The 19,762-nt window shown below is 50.5% G+C and overlaps 1 protein-coding gene across 1 annotated transcript in view; it reads left to right on the top strand.

The window, feature by feature from the left end:
* The window catches only part of DOCK1 (dedicator of cytokinesis 1), a 495,164-nt gene that overhangs the window by 448,678 nt on the left and 26,724 nt on the right, over positions 1-19,762 (top strand). The window contains exons 39-44 of the mRNA XM_080823568.1: positions 9,184-9,273; positions 10,049-10,153; positions 14,189-14,330; positions 14,465-14,543; positions 16,448-16,532; positions 19,460-19,546. Coding sequence (XP_080679694.1) covers positions 9,184-9,273; positions 10,049-10,153; positions 14,189-14,330; positions 14,465-14,543; positions 16,448-16,532; positions 19,460-19,546 — 588 coding nt within the window. The remainder of the gene's footprint in view (positions 1-9,183; positions 9,274-10,048; positions 10,154-14,188; positions 14,331-14,464; positions 14,544-16,447; positions 16,533-19,459; positions 19,547-19,762) is intronic.

Here is a 19,762-nt window from a genome sequence, read left to right as displayed (position 1 = left end):
TGAGGCCCCACTGAGCAGTTCCCGTCTTTGGACAGAAAAGGTCCTTCTAGGGCCAGCTCATCCACAGTCCTCTTCTCATGAGCTCTGTCTTCCCAGCGTATGGTTCCAGGGGCCTGCACCCTTCTCCCTGCCGCTCTTCCCCGGGGGCACCACACTTCATGAGACATACGGTAAAGTGTGTGGCCACAGTATCTAGCATGGCTTGAAGCACTTCAAAGATTCCCGTGCCCCTGGGGTCCCCCTACCTCCTCCACCCATTTCCCCACCTCCATCAGTCCCCCCACCCCCTCCTTCAATCCTCTCTCTACCCACAACATCTGGCCTTTGTCGAGAAAAGGCCAGATGCTCTTTGATTCCCATCCGCCTGGACTTGCCATGGTCTTCCCTGGGCGTGGAAGGTCCCTTTGTCGCCTACTGTCGCGTTCTCACGCTCTCTCCATCTTGGAGCCTCCCTGCCCCCACCGTCCATGAAGATGTCGTCCTAGGCACTCTTTGCCCTGGCCTTAGAACTATTTATATGTCTCCTGTCTCTCCATGCTTTGAATATCTCACCCTTTTCAGCCGCCTGAGCACCCCGGGGATCTTGGTAAAATGCAGACTGTGATTCAGTAGGTCTTGGGTGGGGCCTGAGGCTGCGTATTTCTAAGCAGCTCCTGGGAATGACAAGGGAGCAGGTCCAGGGACCCCCTCAGTCACCAGGCCCCGCTTTGGCTGAAGCTCCTTGAGCTTCTGTGTCCCTCTCAGGGAGACCGGTGCTGCATAGAAACTGGACACTCGGGTGAAAAACGTTTTTAGTAAACTTTACTTTTGAGAGCAGTTTCGGGGTCACAACAGAATTGAATGGGAAGTGCAGGGAGTTCCCCTCCCCCTCCCCCCACCCCTGCCCTGGCACAGGCACAGCTCCCCCACCATCAGCGCGGCCATTCTGGTTCGTCTTTTGCTGAGTGGAGCACCTTCTGGCCGGCACTTGAGCAAAAGACTTGGAAAGGGCACCGTCCCTCAGACATGCCACAAAGCGCCTTCTGTTAGGCATGTTTGTCTCCTCTGTGTGGTCTTGCTTCCTGGCCCAGACTGAGTCCCTGAGAGATCTAAGGGGGCAGATCCCTGAGCTCACTTCTACAGTGTGTGAGCTCTGGGGGCGCTGGGGAAGCGTTCCCCAGGCTCCCTTCCCAAGCCCGAAGCTTGCTCTACTTCAGTACCACGTTCACTGCAGAGCCTACAGATCAGACAAAGACAGTCTTGCAAAACCTGAGCCGGCCTTTCCTTCCTGGATTCTGCGCATCTTCTAGAAATGACAGTTCTCGGTCAGGATGGCTGCGGGGGCTCATCAGTGAGTGAGCAGGACCACCACACTGGGAGGGCGTCCGGGGTGAGCCACGACCTCTGATTTCATTGCTGACCCAGGTTCCATCCCCAATGCCACGATCTGCGTGCTGTGATCTGCACGATCGTGTGATGCAGGATCATTTAAATCATAAGAATTTGGTGTGATCTCACATTTATTTCATCTTAAGGGGAAAACATGACAGCTCTGATTTAAAAACATATATCCGGGTAAGGGGACCTCACGGCACGGTTGCATTTAAAGGCTGGGGATCACGAAATTCTAAAATGGAAACTCAACAGGGCCTCAGTCTGGCAAAAGTATGACTCAGTTAAAGCTTCATCGATATAGGCTGTCACCATGTGGCTGGATCCTTGTGTAATTAAGAAAGTCTTCATTATGTCCTTAATGTATGGAAACTTTACACATTCCAGAGCTCATTTGTGCTGTTAAATTTATTCATCTTTCCAAGGGACACAGGGACAGAATCCAAGGCAGGGACATCCCTTGAACACCTTGGAGGGCAGTGAAGGAGCGGGTGCCCATGGAACGCGTCCCAGGGGCTGTAGGGACGATGGAGGACAAGGGACCAGGCTTGGAGTATATTAAAAGTTTCTCTGCCTTTGTGCTCTGAACGCTGTAACCCTGAATGGATTTTCTGCCGCTAAATACCGGACACTTGGCTTTTGAATTATGTCCTGTTATCTTTCCGCGTTTCTTCCACACGAAGTCATTCTTCTATTTTTGCCTTTCTATCGTTTTAAAAAGTTTTGAATGTCTTTTAGCCAAGCTCTTGGGCTTTTCATCTTTTTCTCTCTCTCAATAAAACGTCATTTCCATCTGTTTCCCCTTTCATTCTTTTACGGTTCTTCCTTCCTGGGCTAATAACCACTCCTAGCTCCTTCTTCATTCTGTTCTTACCACCCATTTGAGCGTCCCCCTGAAAGCCTGCTGTCGGGTTTCATCCTGGCAGACGGGCGTTCTTTCCCGAACACGCTCTGCATTGTCTGCCTTATTGTGTTTGGTTGAGGCCTAGTAATTTTCAATAAAGCCCTTAATCCAAGTGCTTCGCTGAAAATTACCAGGCTTCTCTATGGAGGATGAGTCAAAAATAGCAGCCGTGCTATCGGGAGAGCGGCGTTGGAGTGCGGGAGACCGCATTAAGCCGCGTTAAGCCACCTCTGAAACTGGGAAGCAGCCCGGCGGCGCCTGGAGAGGGAGAGTGGGACTGCTGGCCAGCGTGCGGGGCGAGGCTCCGACTCGGCTTCCAGGCGCAGCTCCATTTCCTTTTCCCTTAAAATAACCTCGCCTCGACAAAGTTCGCACTTTGCCTTGTGCCCAAGTCAAAAATGAGGCATCGCGTGTCTTCCTGTGAACTAAAAATAGGGATTTGGGGAGTCAGTGCCTGCATTTGGTGAAATGATTCCATTTCTTCTCTAAGTCTTTGGGGTAAAGTTTTCTCATCCATTGAGTTTCCCTTTTAAAGCGCGGCGGTGATTGCGGAGACTTCGGGCACAGGCAGAGACACCGTCTTCCTGGGTTACTCTCAGCATCCCCAGATGTTTGGGCATCTGGGTATTTGCCAACGTCTGTTCAGTTAGGGAGAATCAGATCTGCTAATGTGTTCCCAGAGATCATGTTGATATTGATTTGCTCCTATTAAAAAGGAATAACTTTGTCTTTTTATCAAAGCATGAGCAAAATCAGTGCTTAGAGTCTGTAACCACACTACTCCCCACTGTCTGCAGGGTCCCTAACAGGTGTTCCATGACCAGGGCTGGAATGACGGAGGTCTGCCTCCAGGGTGGCCAGTCTATCCCCGGGCTTGTGTGCAAGCAGATACGTAAAACCTTCCTCTGGTCCATCATGCTCGTGGGTGCTGGGTGTACCTGTCTAACAAGTGTGGGAGTGACTGCTGCTTTTAGGGAGAAAGGAAAGGCTTCCTGGAGGAGGTGACACGTAGATTGGCTAAGGAGGGAGATAAAGTTTGCCTGGCGATGGCTGGGAGAAGCAGGAATGGTAAGGAGTGGGAGTCGTGCTAGCTCACAGAGGGCTCCCAGGCCATCTTGCTTTTCTGGGGATGCCAAGGAATGTGTCTACAGGCTAGGGGGTGAGGGGTCCCGAGACACACTGACGTAGGAGACTTGAGAGCCACTTAGCCCTTGGCCTCATACGTCTCCTGAGGATTGGATTTACTGCATCAGGCACAAGGAGCCATTGAGATCCCATGAGAAGAGGCAACGGTGACTTCATTTTCCTCTTGCCCAGCAGAGGAAGGTGGTGTTGCTGGGGGAGTGGGGGGTGGAGACCTGCGGGGAGGCCAAAGCAGCTGTCCAGGCCTGGGATGCGGGGGCCCCAGGCAAAGTGGCCGGCAGCAGGGATCACAAAAGGGAGGTGACGTCTCCAGAGACTTGAAGTCAGCTGTTCACAGAGTGCCTCTTAAATGGGCCGATGGCAGAAGAGCAAATGCCGGGAGGAGCCAGGGTGCCCGGCACAGCCCAGTCGCGTGAGGCAGGGTGAGGGTCGGTGTCCTCATGTGGATGCACAGTTGGAAGAGACGCTCCAGCGAAGCCCAGTGAGGTCTGACTTCCCACGAGGCAGTTAAAGCCATTCCGGGGGATAAGGCTCCATTCCTGGCACATGTTCACTCTCTTTTCCGAGTAGTTGACTCTCCAGCAAGCAGTTCCCCGGCATGTGATGCCCCATCACCCTCCACACATCCCTGGTGTACCCTCATCCACTGGTCTCTGTCTGTCCCTCTGTGCTCTGCTTCCATCCTGTTGGAGGAATGGGCTCCCCACGCTCCTACCGTGTGCCCCGGAGCCCCTTGCCTGTCCCTGGATGTCAGGCCAGCCTGTCTGTCCCGTCTGCAGTGTCCGTGTTTTGCTCTCTGTAGGCTAATAATACATATTCGCCTACATCCGTGCCCTTGTTTCTCCCATCTTAGGAAGTTCTCTCTCTCGTTCTGACTCCTCTCTCCAGCTACTGTCTGTCAGTCTCCTCCTTTCTGCACTGTTCCTCAAAGAGCTCTCTGTCCTCACTTCTGTCCCTCTCCCCTGTTCTCTAGAGCCCACTCCCATCATAGATGCCCAGTAACTCCCCGTGGAACGAAGCAATGTTCCTTCTTTGCAACCTGATGTAGGCTTTTTTCTTGCAGGACTGCAGATGTCCTGGCCAGAAGAAAAACCGCAAAACCTCTATGTTATAAAGATACCTTTCCTTCCTCGCTTTTCCTGTCAGGGCGTTAAAAGCTGAGCAGATAGTTTCCTGTCCCGACAGGTAAAGAATTTCTGTCGGAGAGAAACAGGCCAGGTTCATGAACGTGACTTAGATGGGCAGTGATTCCTTGACTGCTTAGAGGGGCAGGGTTTATTGTTGATGTGGTTTGAGAACCTTGTCATTGAGGCTCCCTGAGCCCAGCCCAAAGTCCCAGGTCCCCCTGGCTTCCTGCCCCGTCTGACCAGCTTTCTCGGGTGCTGACTCTGTCTGTGCACCCTCAAGGAGAGGATGGTATTATGACTGCCCAATTGGGGAGCTCTGAGCTGCAGACCAGAGAGACAGTGTACCTGCTGGGCTGGGAAGGGGGAGCCTGGCCCTGTCCCTGAGAAATGTCTTTGGAAAAATGTGGCTCCTTTGATTTGATCAGCCGACGCCAGGTGAAAACACCAGGACCCAGGATGGGGCTTGGCTCAGGAAAGCAAGAGGCCTAGAGAGAGGGTGAGGCCTGCAGGGTCTCTGTTTATTCAGCTGAGCCACAGCCCTTGGAGTCACCGTGGCCCTTCTCATGACACACATTTTCCCTGGGGACTCCCTCCCCTCCTGCTGGAGGGACTGGAAAGAGACTGACACACAGGCTCCTGGACCCACTTACTGGACAAGACCTAAATCTGGTTCTGGGCCACCTCGCTTCCCTCTGTGCTGCGGGACCTCAGCTGGAGTTCCGGATTCTTCCATGCCATAGCATCTTCATCCATTCAGACATGAGAGACCTACATGGGATGGGAAATTCAGAGGTTGCTGAATATGAGCCTTCCCCCAACAATTGCCTGGAGAAACAGCTGACTGGTAGAGGAACGGCTGAAACCTGGCATCCCATAAAACGTCTTCACTGGGGACTCCTGGGGGGCTCAGTTGGTTAAGCATCTGCCTTTGGCTCAGGTCATGATCCCACACCCACGGTCCCGGAATCAAGGCCCACGTCGGCCTCCATGCTCATTAAGGAGTCTGCTTCTCCCTCTCTCTGCCCCTGCTCATGTGCTTTTTCTCTTTCTCTCTCAAATAAATAAATAAACAAATAGAATCTTAAAACAAAACAAAACAAAAAGCATCTTCACCAGTGAGTCACTTAGACTAGTAAGTGAATTAAACCAGAGTTGTCCACGCAGTCCCAGTGAGTCATCGCCAGCCTGAATTATCAATAAGGGACAGTTGTCCCGGCTGGCGTCTTTTCTCTCATCTGCCATGGCTCCTTTGTCCAGGGAGGTCAGTGTTGTTCTGCCCGAGTGGCTCACCATCAACTGAATAGTTCTCCGTAGGAAATACGTAGCTGTCCTATTCTCTACAGCCACTGCTGTCTGGGAATTAAGGGAATAGTTTCATCAGAAGAAGTTTCGGGCGCCTGGGTGGCACAGTTGGTTGAACATCCAACTCTTGGTTTCGGCTCAGGTCATGATCTCAGGGTCATGAGATCAAGGCCCGCATGGAGCATGGTGTCTGCTTGAGATTCTCTTTCTCTGCCTGCCCCTCCCACTTGTGTGCTCTCTCTCAAATAAATAAATCTTTTTAAAAAGAAGAAAGGAAAAAAATTATATTCATGAAACGTGAAGAAATGGGACTTCCTGAAACTGGGAGGTTCAGAATGATGGGGAACGAGATGGTCCTCTCGAGCATGAAGGAGCCAAGATCCTCTGATGGCAAGAGCTGGTGGGACGGCGCTCTGTGCTGCAAGTAACCGGGGATGTCAAGAATGCAATAAAGTGGATTAAGGATTTTAATCAGAAAACAAGGCTGTGTGAGGATCTGGTGCTTTTTCGTTCATGGCTATGGTAAACCTCATCGCCTAGCCCAGGAGCCTAGGCGGGATGTTCAAACCCACAGGTCAAAGCAATTCTTTCTTGGAGGTCATCTCGATCTTGATCGCATGGATCTGTCTTCTCCCTGGTACTGAAGCATCTTTCAGGGTGTTCATATCGGAAATAGGAATTGCCCCCGCTCCTTCGAGCCCTATCCAATTAAAAGTAGATGAAAATCTCCCTAATGGAGAATCCTTTAAGGCCCTGGGCGGGAGAGGGAGTGGGGAGAAGGTGTATTTATAGAGAATCTGATAGAAAACACAACCATGTCACCTCAGGGTGAGCCGGATAAGGTATTTATTCAAGACTAACATTTCTTTTAAAAACAATTACTTTTGATATGTATCTAAAGCATCTCATCTGTCATTTAGGATAAAAACAGATTAAGCTTTTACTCAGTAATAAATTAGATGCCCAAACATTCTAGGCAGCTAATAGAGTATGTGTTTGCTTGCACAAAACTTAAACAAAATTCCCTTGACAGAGAATCACAAGTGAAGGTAATGTTTTCTTTGAAGTGGAAAGACTCTAAGGGAGGAATTGGTCACTGGAGCTTTAAAGAAATACAAAGTGCGAGAGGCTTCCCCTTCCTAGAAATGGGAGTTTGGGCCTCGGCAGAGGACCCAGGAGGATCTGGAGCCGCAGATTAAAACAGAGAATGCAGGGCAGCTCTGAACGCTCCAGCAGGATGGAGACTTGATGGCTCTGGGGAGGGGAACAGGTGCGCGGACCCAGGAAGGGCGTCTTGGCCACTTTCTCTTCCTTGGGCACTGGTCCCATCTCAGAAATCTTTTTCTGCTCTGGGCTTGTTTTTATTTTGTCTTGCAGAGTATTAAAGTGTAACTCTTATTCCAGAATCGTTTTTTCCTCCTAAAAAATAGCAGATGGTTTATTTAAGTAGTGGCTCTAAAGAGTATTTTAAGTCTATTGGGCTGTTCAGTAATAGGTAAGGCCCTCGATGGTCATTTTACTAAGTAGCAAAGACCAACCAGCAGAGGAGTCCTCAGCAACGAGGATGTGCCAGGAAGGGGCCCAGCAGCTTGTTTCTCAGCAGGAGCCTGGGGTTCATGGTTAGCCTAGTATCCTCTCAAACCCATCCCAGTAGGAGGGGGTGGGAGAAGCTGGAAATGCTCTGGCATCATCGTTGTTATGGGCTGAATGTTTGCGTTCCTCCCTCCTCACTCCGAACCACCAAATTCATCTGTCGATCTACCTCCTGATAGTATTCGGAGATGGAACCTTTGGGATGTAATTATGTTCATCTTGGGTCATGAGTAGGGTTGGCGCCATCAGGAATCCTGATGGGATTCCTGCTCTTCTACAAAGAAGAAGAGAGCTCGCTCAAGGCCCTTGGAGCACACAGTGAGAAGGTGCTGGCCCACAAGTCAAGAAGAGAGCCCACACCAAGAACCGAATCTGCCTGCACCTTGATCTTGGACGTCCCAGCTTCCAGAACTGTGAGAAATAAATGTCTGGTGTTTAAGCCGCCCCATCTATGGTGCTTTACTATATATAGCAGCCCAAACTATGACTGTCATCAAAAGCAAGAACTTTGGAAGAAGATCAAGCTGCGCCAGGTATACCTCTCTGTGCCCTTGGGCAACCTACTGATCTGTCTGATCCCCAACCTCCTTATCTGCAAAATGGGCATAATGAAGTCCCACCTGACAAGGCAGGGGACTTGCTGGACAGAGAGCAAGTTCGGAGTCACTTGTCCTGACTTGAGCGCTACCATCTTGTGGGAATGGTGGCAGTCGGGAAACGGATGGTTCCTGGCTGCGGACATATGTGGGATGGTGTCATGCTTTCCCGATTCCAAGTCAGCAAGCTTCAGTTCTTTTGATAAACATTCCTGAGCGGACCCTCGGCTGTGGTCCAGTCGTTTCCACTAACGCTCAGTTCCTCAAGGGGCTTGTGGTCTCTGAGAAGGGATGACAGAGAAGCACTCCAGTTTCTCTACATAACCAGAAGGCTGGAAATCAGGGGATGCTGGGTCATCGTGGGGGCATGAGAGTCGGCGCCCAGAAAGCCTTCCTGGAGGAGATGGTTCCTCCCTATGTGACCTATTCTTCTTGAGTAAACCATAAACCACTTGGTTTTCCCCAAGAAAAATAAGGGAAATTCAGGTCTTACCGTATGCATCAGCAAAGTATCCCTTATGTCAAAATTTATCAGCTTTCTAATAAGTCAGTTAGCTGATTGGAAATCCTCTTTCAAACTAATACCCCAGAAGGTTCCCTCTTTCAGAATGATGGCAGGCTTTATAGCCTCACAGTATTTGCACACACAAAGCAACTCCTTGTGAGCTTTCATTTAGAGTTGAAATACATCCTGTTCTTTCTGACAGTCCAGTGTTGTTCAGTGGGATGATTGGGGAAAGGAGCAAAACCAGGCTCCTTATAGCCTCTCCTGCACAGCGACTCCCTCCGCTGGCTCTCCTCTTGCTCCGACCAGTGGGCCTCAGCAGCCATGCCTGGCAGCCGGAGAGAGGACAGAGCGGGCCAGACCTGGTGGGCAGACTGCTCTGACCCTGGGCAGAGGCCAGCGTGACTGACCAGCCAGTAGTGGACCTGTTTAGTCAACTGACGTCTGGTCATGAGCCAAAGGACCGTAGGCTCTAGAAAGTGCTTGTATTTTTGTAACATTATTCCTGTATTGTTTTCAGATTCGGCAAGTGTGTTTCCAGATTGTTTTATGACGACCAGTTGTATTTTACTCTTTCATTCCTTGACTGCACGATGCTGCGTTGGGTTTCTCTTTCTCCTTTCTCTTTCTTTTTCCTCACAGATGTGGGAGGAGGCCATTGCTCTTGGTAAGGAACTTGCCGAACAGTATGAAAACGAGATGTTTGATTACGAACAGCTCAGTGAGTTGCTGGTAAGTCCACTTTTCTTTATAGTTAAATGAACACGGGTGATCTATGCTTGTTTTTCTGGGATTTCCTTTTCCGTTTTAACTCGGAGATTCTCTTCAGGTCTTCTGCGGCTGTGGCCATGGTCCTCCATTTTGTCCAGGAGGACAGTCTTGATGTATTTGCTGGCTGATTCTGGCCCACAAGTACTCACTTATATTCCCAGCAGGGCTTTGGAAGCCAGACTCTACGATTTTTCTGAGCTTTTATATGTCAACAACTGCTGGCTCCATGCGTGCAGGGCTCTTGACGGCCCGAGAGTCTCTGAGAGTCGCTGCTGGATTAAAACTGACCCCGTCCATGAGGCAGGTGGGTGGTGGGAGAGGAGCCTAGACCTTTATCCTGCCATTAATTTAGACCAGAATTCTTCCCTTTTAAAATCTTCTTTAATATATCCCAGTATCTAATTGATACCAGTTTTTTAAATCCTGAAGACTAGCCATTTAATTATAAGAAAACAACATTTCTGTGGCACCTCTTTGGTTATCAGAAACACAGATAAATCCTACTGGTTACTGAATTCGGCTCTTCTGGTCAGATTCTCTGCTAAACACTGGGGGTGAGTGACAGATTCTGTCAAAGCTGCATGGCAGGGTGACCAGATGCCTTTGTCCTGGGCTGAGCCTCCCACATCCTCACCCTCCCACCCAACTGGAATTGCCAAAGCTTGAAGAGCCCACCGGAAGATTCTAGAAGAAACTGAATGCTATTCAAACCTTACGTTTTCTTTCTTTCTTTCAGAAAAAACAGGCTCAGTTTTATGAAAACATCGTCAAAGTGATAAGACCTAAACCAGACTATTTTGCTGTTGGCTACTATGGACAAGGATTCCCCACATTCCTTCGGGTAAATTTTGATTCTGTTGAATCTGAGCCAGGATTGCTCCCTGGCCAGAGAGCTCCTTCCCATTCTGAGGAATGATTTGGACTTGGGTCAGAGTCTGAATCTGTGCTCTTAACAGCTCTGTGCTTAGCTTAGGTTGTGAAAGACGGTCTGATAATATTTTCTTTGATTGCATATAAACCTTCCATCTGATTTTTCCTAAGCATAACTGGGGATTTATGTGTGTTTTTTTTTAAATTGTGATAAAGTACAGATAACATAAAATTTACCATCTTAACCAGTTTTAAGTGTACGGTTCCGTACACTGCTGTGCAGTCATCCATCTGCGAACTTTTTCATCTCTCCAAACTGAAATTCCGTAGCCAGTTAAACAGTAAGTCTGCATTACCCCAACTTCCCAGCCCCTGGCAACACCCTGCTTCTTTATGTCTCTAGGAATTTGCCTGTTATCAGTAGCTCATAAAGTGAAGTCATACGGTGCTCGTCCTTTTGCGTCTGGTCCGTTTCCCTCGGCACGGCGTCTTCAGGTTATCCGTGTTGGAGCACGTGTCTCTTTCCCCTCCTTTTTATGGCTGAGTAATATTCCACCGCACAGCTTTACCATATTTTACTTGTCCATCTGTCCTTCAGTGAACATTTGGGTTGTTTTGGCTACTGTGAATAATATTGCCATGAACATGTATATTTTTAATTATATGAGCAATTGCAAGTGGATTTCCGTGGCCGCGTTGCTAGGGACTCTGGGTCACGCTCCCTCCCTTGGATAGGTGTGTGTCGTTTGACACACGATTGAAGACACACTGTGACTGTCCGCCAGATGCCCCTTCCCTGGTGCTCACGAGGCCGGAGGAGAAATTATGTAAATAAATGCTTCTTGACCTACTAATAGAATTGTTTGAAGTTTCTCGTGGTGCCATTGACCAGTGGGTCATGATTTCTTGTCATTTCTTACAATATTTTTTTAAGACACATGGTTTTCTCTCATGCTGGGAGACCATGCGTGATTCGTCTGGTTTCCGGGAAGGTGGTCTCGCCTGGAACGTGGCTGTCTGGGGCAGTTAGATCTGGTCAGGAGGTTTTCCTCGTCCCAGAGTGTGTCCCTTTGGCCCTGGTGGTTCTGATTACATGGAAGTCCCCTATAGGGGATAAGATACTCCTTGGTGCCACAAGCAGGAAGGACTTCCTTGCTGAGGGCCTGATGTTGTTTGTAAGACAACCACCAGTGAGCCTCGCAGGCCTGGTCTGCTCCGAAAAGTGACCTGTTGGTTTATGCACTCTCTCGGGGTCCTGCGTGACTGGGGCATCGGCCCCACCCTCTCACTGCTGGTCGACCCTCTCTCCTTGTGCAGCTGAGCCAGGACACACCTAAGACAGTGGTCGACCAGAAGCCCAGATTCTGGAGCAGTCTTCTTACCAAAGAATGACTAAAGGACATTTCGTTATAAATTAAGTTATAAATGTTCCCCTAAATCAGGGAAGATTTTTGAAATTAATTCTGTTTTTTATAAAAAAGCCAGCTATAGTAGGAGCTTGGAGTCGAGGTTGTTAAAGGCTTTAATTAATGTGTATGAATCTGTGGGTGTGTCCCCGTTTGTGTCTGTAAGAAACAGAGAGACCAACCCTAAACCACGGCTGACCTGTGCTGTGCCAAGTCATTACAGCATGTATGTGGCCCTCCAGGGATAGTGCTGTGGCTTAAGGCCACTGACTGGTTCTGCCCTGGCTTCTTGACATGCTGGGGGTGGGGCGGGCACTTTGCAGTCCCCGAGTGAGGAGACGCCTGGTGTGTGCTGGGAGGGCACACACGACGTGTGCTCCAGGGACTGCACTGGGTCACCTTGCCCGTCCAAAGGACAAAATGCAAAGTGCGAATGAAGAGTTTAACAGGCTTGATTAATATTGAACTGATTACTCAGTTCCCTGCCGCACCTGAATAATTTCGTGGGACTATAGCAATATATTTACGATGCTTCACAGATCACCTGTCAGGGGTCAGTCTGACAATGACATTAGCAGTTACAAAAAAGGAGGTGAAATGTTTGGCTGTTTAATGCCTCTGAGAACTGGCTGTCCCTTTTGCTTTGTTTTTCTTTGAGAATTGGTCTCATTAGGTTGTTTCTTTGGTTTTGTTTTTTGGGGTTGTTTTTTTTTTTTGCCTTTATGTTAATACTTATGGCTCTTAAAAGCAATAAATATCTGACTGTATGTACATTTCTCCCTTATTTTCATGTTTGAAGGGACTGCTTCAGAATGCACAATAATTGACATTTCTAGAAAATGTTAGTGGTGTTTTCATCTGTAACTCACTAGTGTTTTTCTGTTAAAGCCTTTATATACATTTTATTATTGTGTCTTTCTTCCAGGGTAGGGAGTAATAGATGCATGTGAGTTCGTAGTAGCCTGTTATACATTAAATCTTCCTGGATTTCTGAAATGTTTGGCTTTATATAGCCTTAAAAGATGCCCACACTGTATTTGTATTTCTAATTAAGACTACATATTACTTTGGTTTCTGCTTGACATTATTTTTTCGGTAAAGAGAACATTTTTCTTCCATAATGGGTACTTTAAGACATACCTGAGCACAAAGTGAAAAAAAAAAAAATTCAATTCTTAAACTGTTCCTTCTTTAGTGATTTATAGGGACTCAGATAAGTCAGGGCTAAGGAAGGAAATAAACTGAGTGCCGTAGGATCTCTCTTTATCTTTTAAAAATTCATTAATTAGAAAAACTTTAATTTGACTTCGCACTTAGTCTCCAGGAGAGGAGGGAAAGAACATCCAGCAGAATGCTCTCCTGTCTGGCTGTCTGTCTCTCCTCTCTGGCGTCTGGCCGGGGTCATGACAGATGATAAGGCCGCACCTGACTCACAGCCAGCCAGCCTAGGGTCTCTGGCTCAGGGTCCCCTGATTGAAACAACAGATCCCGTGAGGAAAAGCATCAGCCCCAGCCTCCCATTTCTCGGGTCCTGTGGCATCTTTTCCTTGTGACAGTTTTCCTTTAGGATCAGACAGATGGGGCGGGCAGGGTGTTGGGAGACAGGAGGTATAGGCTCGGGTGGCGTCACACTACCCATTGCCACCTTTCCATGACCAGTTGACAGCTCAGGACACACTGTTGACTCTGCGAAGGTACAGAGGCCTGCTCCATCTTAGAATCAGAAAATTCCCCAGAGCTACTTTCCTGAGGGACCGTGTCACACCCAGACAGAAATGGCCTCGACAGGGCAACCTGTGTAAGGAAGAACACTCGCCTGCCTAACACCCCCCCCCAAGGACACCTCGCCCTCAGAAACCACCCCCCAGCTAGACTCTCCAACTCGGAGTTTATGGAGGTGACAGAGTGTCATGGGAGATGGACCAAAGCCAGCCGTCAGAAGGAGAACTCTGACACTCTGCCCGCCGCTCATAGTGGGTAATTCTTCACACGAGGGGGACGTGCGGTGAGGGAAGTGCTGCCATCGCCCTCCGGTTTCTCACCACCGGAGAGGCCGCGGTCCTCACGCCTCTCTCCTCGGGTCTCCACCCCATTCCCTGGTTCAGCTGTGCCCTTGGCTGCGACCTGTCTGAGAAGCCTCAGGAGGTCGGGCTCGGGCTCCGAGCGGTGAGGCCCCACCTCAGACTCGCGGGGTCTTCACGTCCTCTCAGGAGACGAAAGCCAGCTCATTGGGGCCTACCCGAAAAGACCCACTTGCCCTCGTGCCTTGACCCTGTCCGCCCGCCTCACGCCTCCCCGGAGGCGGGCCCCGATGGCGCACTCGGTCCCCCCGGCTGCTCCGGCCGAGCGCTGCTGCTGTCGGGGCGGAAGCGCATCCGCGGCCGGCGGGCGTGTCGCGTTCGGTGCTTCTTCGGCGCTGGGAACTCCTGTGCGGGGCCGGCGTGCTGCTGATTAGTAAGGCTGGTGCACGTACAAGCTGTTCTTCAATCAACGGCTTAAAAAAAGAAAAAAAAAAGCATATTTTGAAGACCAGTGCGTGGGCGCGTACGTGGGTCCTGGCCTTTCCCCCGCTGGTATTTAATGATTGTCATTGTTTCCAGGGGAAAGTTTTCATTTACCGAGGGAAGGAGTATGAACGCAGGGAAGATTTCGAAGCTCGGCTGTTAACTCAGTTCCCCAACGCCGAGAAAATGAAGACAACGTCTCCACCAGGCGACGACATTAAAAACTCTCCTGGCCAGTGTATCCTTTCCGACAAGCCTGCGGAATGGGACACGGCCGCCGCGCCGTGCGCCCGGGTGGCTGGGTGGGCCCGGGGGCCCCGTCGCGGCCGCCGTGCACCCCGCCTGCTGGTCCTTAACCCCCTTTGCCCTCAGATATCCAGTGCTTCACCGTAAAGCCCAAACTCGATCTGCCCCCGAAATTTCACAGGCCTGTGTCGGAGCAGATTGTGAGGTAAGCACCCCGTTTCCCCCGCCCACAGGGAGGCCGGAGAAGGGCTGGGCGCTAAGAATTTCACCCTCCAGACGGTGGATTGTAGCCTTCGATTCGCTTTCCAGATGCTCTTTCTGTTGACTTAGAAGAGCAAGGGAAGCAAATTCTTTCTAGCATCCGAACGGTGAGGGAAGAGGTTAGTGTGTGTTGCCGGAGGGTACAAGAACTATTCCTTTCCTGACGTGGGGAGACGAGGGAAACTCGGGAGGACGGAAGGGAAACTCTGGTCTCCTTATGCCCTGCCAGGGGGGCGGGGCGGGGGCGGTGGTCCCTGCAGAGCTTAGCGGGGCTCCAGCCCAGTTCCAACCCAGCACTGCCGAGTCCACACGCCTGGGGAGGGCCGGAGTGCTTGCGTGCTGTAAGGCAGGACAAGGGATTGGGGCATTTGCTTTTCTGGGTGGAGAAGCCCCAGATCCCTGCAACCCCACGATTATGTAATATGGGATGATGGGGCTGGCCATCTGACTCACTGGCCGGCTGTCCCCGAATTTGAGAGTTTATGCCTCTCTGGTGAGTTGCCCCTGACCTAGCTTGAGATGTTCCGTTGATGTCCCGACTTTTCTTTCTATGCAATCCATGCTCTGGTTAAGAAATTAACCTCTTTGGTGGCCTGATAATGCTCAGAATCTGCTTATTTCATTTCCTGAAGCGTGGGGGGCTGTGTTCTTCCTCCACATTCCCTCTCCTTTCTTTAACCTAGTATCAGCCATGATGGCAGGCCAGCCAGGACTTTGTTTACCCATGAACAATGGCTTCCACAAGGCACCTGTTTTAAGCTTTGCAACGGTGTAGTTCGGAGAGAGGCATTAAAGCCAATACCGAATCGTAGCTGATGCTCAGCTGTTCGCTGGGACGTGGGGAGGCGGCCGACGTCTCAGTGCTGATGAGGGATGTCTGCTTCTGGTACACGCGTGCCATGCAGCCCTTCCCCAGGGAAAGAAAGGATATACTTGTCGTGCGTGCCATCCTTTTGGTTGCAGACTCTACCTTTGGTAGAGCTGAAACTAAGGTATATAAGGTCTTTTTAAAAATAAGAAACATGTTTGTGGAGCGTAAGAAATAACACAGAGGACATGGGGAGATGGGGAGGAAAAGGGAGTTGGGGGAAATTGGAGGGGGAGATGAACCATGAGAGACTGTGGACTCTGAAAAACAATCTGAGGGTTTTAGAGCGGAGGGGGGAAGGAGGTTGGGTGAGCCTGGTGCTGGGTATTATGGAGAGCACGTATTGCATGGAACACTGGGTGTGATGCATAAACAATGAATTCTGGTACGCTGAAAAGAAATTTAAAAAAAAAGAAATTAAAAAAATAAATATATCAATTAGTAGCTCATCTAATCCATGGGAAGTGTTATAGAATGAAAAGTAATTCTTAGGAAAAGTATTATAAGTAAAGCTGGATTCTTTACAGTGAAAAAAAATTAGAAACACATAATTTTTTAAAAAAATTAATAAAAAATATTAATTATTTTAATAAATTAATCATTGAATCACTCAATTAAACTAATAGAGTAAATTGGGATTTTGAAGGAGGAAACACAACAGTGGGGGACGTAGGCCTGTTGCCCTCTCCTTCGCTTCACCTTTTCTCCGTGTGTGCCCGCCTCACTCTTACTCAGCATCTCTTCTCCCCTGAGGGTTTGCAGGGACAGGGAAGAGGCAAAAACTCAAGGTAATTTTTCCACCTGCCAACATCTCTCTTCCGAGGCTGGCGGGGAGAGAAAGCCACAGCGATTGCTCAGGGTCAAGGTTGGGGATGCTCTCAGGGATGCAGGGACCTGTAAGGAGGCCAGACCCCACGTCTTAAAAGCATATCGGCTGCTTTGGGGGTTAAATGTCTAACGCTTTATCTGTCTCCGTACAGTTTTTACAGGGTGAATGAAGTCCAGCGGTTTGAATATTCTCGGCCGATACGCAAGGGAGAGAAAAACCCAGACAATGAATTCGCGGTAAAGAAAACAACCAAAAAACCCCCAAAGGGCTCCTTCCACCACCACCGCCCCTGCCTGTGGAAAATGGCCTCAGAGGCCACCACGGGGCAGTATTCGATGCCTTTGTGCCTTGCGTGCAGAAATCCAAATTCCAAATCCTAAGCCCTTCAACTGTAGCGAAAGGATGAACATCTCACGGATGATGTCGTTAAGGCCTTACGATGCTAGCAGAAGGGGACGAGTGCTGGGAGTCTGCTTCTTATGCTCCTCGTGTCCTCGCTTCCCTCCTCGGCTTCTCTGAGTTGTCTCCCTCTGGGCCCTGGACCCCCAGGCACCCTGTTGGTGTCTCTAATACGAATAGGCAAAGGGGCCTGAGCACTCTGGCTTTCTGCTGATGGCAAGCAGTTGGAGGTGAGCGGAGCAGAGACCCAGACAGACACTCCTGTTCAGCGCCTGAGTTTTCCTGAGGCTCAAGGCCCAGGGGCTCCTGGGCGCCACAGAGTCGTGGGCCTGGTCATTCTCTGTGACGGAGCCACCCTGTGCCTCGGAGGACATCGAGCGGCTTCCCTGACCCTCTGCCCATTAGATAACTGGTAGTGCCTCCCCAGCTGTGACAACCAACCAAAAAGGTCATCATACCTTGTCCCCTGCATTAGTCATAGAAATAGTAACAGAAATTTTTGCAGCTTTTTAAAAAAATATGCGTACACTTGGTTTAATGGTTTCCATTTGCAAAGAATATTCTTTGCAATAAAGCACAGTTCTTTAACTTGTTAACATTTCCCCCTCCTTCTGCCCTGCAAACATCCTCGGGAATCCCTAGGTGGGCCCTTATTTCCATGACCCATTCGCTGCAGGGACTTCCAAGGAGGGCCAGCAGCTCTGCTGGGGACTGCATCCCCTTGCCTGTCATTGGGAGGTGTCGGGGGGCGCAGAAGGTCAGAGGTGACCTGACCCAGAGTGAAGTTTGGGGCACTTCCAGCCACGATGCTTCTATCCAGCCTCCCCCTAAAGCCGTCCATTTCCTGCAGTCTTCCCATCCTCAGGGTGAGGCTTGAGAATCTCCAGTCACAGGCCCGTCCTGCCCGAGGCGTGGCCTGGGTGTCTACTACGAGCTCGTATTCCAAGAACCCCAGTCATTCCCGCTTCCCACACTGCTGATCTCAAAACGAAGACCCTATTTCTTGGTTAATGCCAGCGTCCCAGGATCCCGTACTTGGTAACTGGTCACTGCAGTGTTGTCTCTAATAGTGAGGGAGGGGACAAGACATCAGCCCTAAGGGGGCAGCTTTCTGAGCAATCTCTGGTGGCCACAACGTGACCGTTTATGTAGCATCTCTGGACTGTGGGACTTACAGGCAGTTCTTGAATTTCCCTCCCACGTCTCGCATCCAGTGGCTGCGTATACTGTCATACCGTAGAGAAAGAGAAGCACGGAGGTCAGGCAAATTGCCGACAGGGGTGCAGCCAATTGGGGGAGAGGCAAGAATAACCGAGACCCCTGACATCTGGGGCTTCACTAAGCCTTTGTGCTTCTTCCAAATGGCCCTGAAATCCCCTAATGGCCCCGTTAGGCCCTCGCACTTGGATGAGGCTTTCTGAAGCCGTGGGATTTAGTCCTTCACGCGCCCGACAAAGCCTAAAGCTGCCAGATAAGCCTGGGCCTCTTTGCAGCAATGGGAAGCTGGGCTCAGCCCTTTTGCGGGAGGCCTGGCTCTGCGGGCGGGACGCTGGGGAGGCCCCCTGCCAGGCTGAGCACTCTGCGCGGCTGCTCGGCAGGGCGTGAAGCCCTGGGCCCCGAGAGCGGCCGAGGAGGTGGGAGACAGACAGAGAGCTCTGGGTTAGCCCGTGTCAGTTGTCCAGAAAGCCCTTGGTGGAGTCCAGGGCCCCAGCCGGGCTGTGTCAGCCTCTGGGGAGACCCTGCCGGTGCTCTGAAATGTCACACCGCTGTTGCCTCGGGCAGGTGCCTGGGGGAGCCTTCTCCTGGGTCCCCTTCCTTCTCCCCTCTGGTGCCTCACAGGTGGGGGGATCGATGCTTCTCTATGATCCAATGCAGCCCCCTGGACTGGCTGACGTCAGCCCACTGTGGCTGGACCCCTCCCGACAACACCTGCATGGCCCAGTTATGACCCAGGACAGGGAGAGGGTGGCCGGTAGCAGACCCTGGGCGGGACCAGGTGGCCGAAAGGTCCCTGCTGGTTAGCTCACCGCGGGTTTCCGCGCAGCCTGGAAGAGGTACAGGGGGGTGACGCTCGTTGGCTTGCAGCAGTTTCCTGCCACACATAATGTACTGTTCTGTGAAGACTCTGGATTATAAAATGGTATCTTATTGAAAATATGCATCTACGTGGCTTTCTAGTGCTTAGTGAAAAATCTTGAACAACAGATACTGAAAGGTTTAAGTTACTGTCTCCACGGTGGCTGATTTGTCCACATCTTTATTTTCTGATGTGAATAAAGATTGGTTGTGCAGGAAACACACTGAAGCCTAGCATACTGACTGACTGGTCTGTATCTGGCGTGAGCGGTCACTTACATGAAACCTGGTTTTCCTTAGCACCCTTCCACCTGTGGGTTTCTGTTGAACCCGAAGTCAGACCAGCGTGGGAGCCTCTTCAAAAATCCCTTTGCTCAGAGGGAACTTCCCTCGTTTTGACGTACAGAATCCTCCCTGGCTCTCCCGTTGTGTTTTCTTGCCAAATGCCAGGGAGGCTGGCACCACTGGCCAGCCAAAGCAGGGGACATTGCTGTGTCTCGTGTGACTGTCCGACTCACAGGCAGAGCATGGCGAAAAGGCACGCAAAAGGGCCACGTGCGATTCCTCGTCGGGAGACCCGTCCCCCGGCAGGACGCGCCTCACAGAGAGTGGTCAGTCCCCATGAGGGCAGACGCTGTCCACCTGCTGACGTCCTCCTGACCAGTACCGTGTGTGTGTTCCTTTGCAGAACATGTGGATCGAGAGAACTATATACACCACGGCGTACAAGTTACCTGGAATTTTAAGGTGGTTTGAGGTCAAATCTGTCTTCATGGTAAGGATACCCCCCCAGAAGGGATTGTGCGTTCCCCTCTGTTACAGGGTACGGTGGGCACGTGGAGACCCCAGGCCAGACGAGGCTGAGCCCGTCGTCACCCTGCACGCTCCCTGGGCCATCAACTGTGCAGGTCCACGAACATTGTCGTAGAAATGCTGTGTAATCACGACCAGTGCTAGCTGACGAGAAAACCAGCATTAAGATTTTCTTTCT

The sequence above is a fragment of the Martes martes genome (assembly GCF_963455335.1).
Source record: "Martes martes genome assembly, chromosome: 14".
Taxonomy (NCBI): Eukaryota; Metazoa; Chordata; class Mammalia; order Carnivora; family Mustelidae; genus Martes; species Martes martes.
This window is presented reverse-complemented; position numbering and strand designations above follow the sequence as displayed.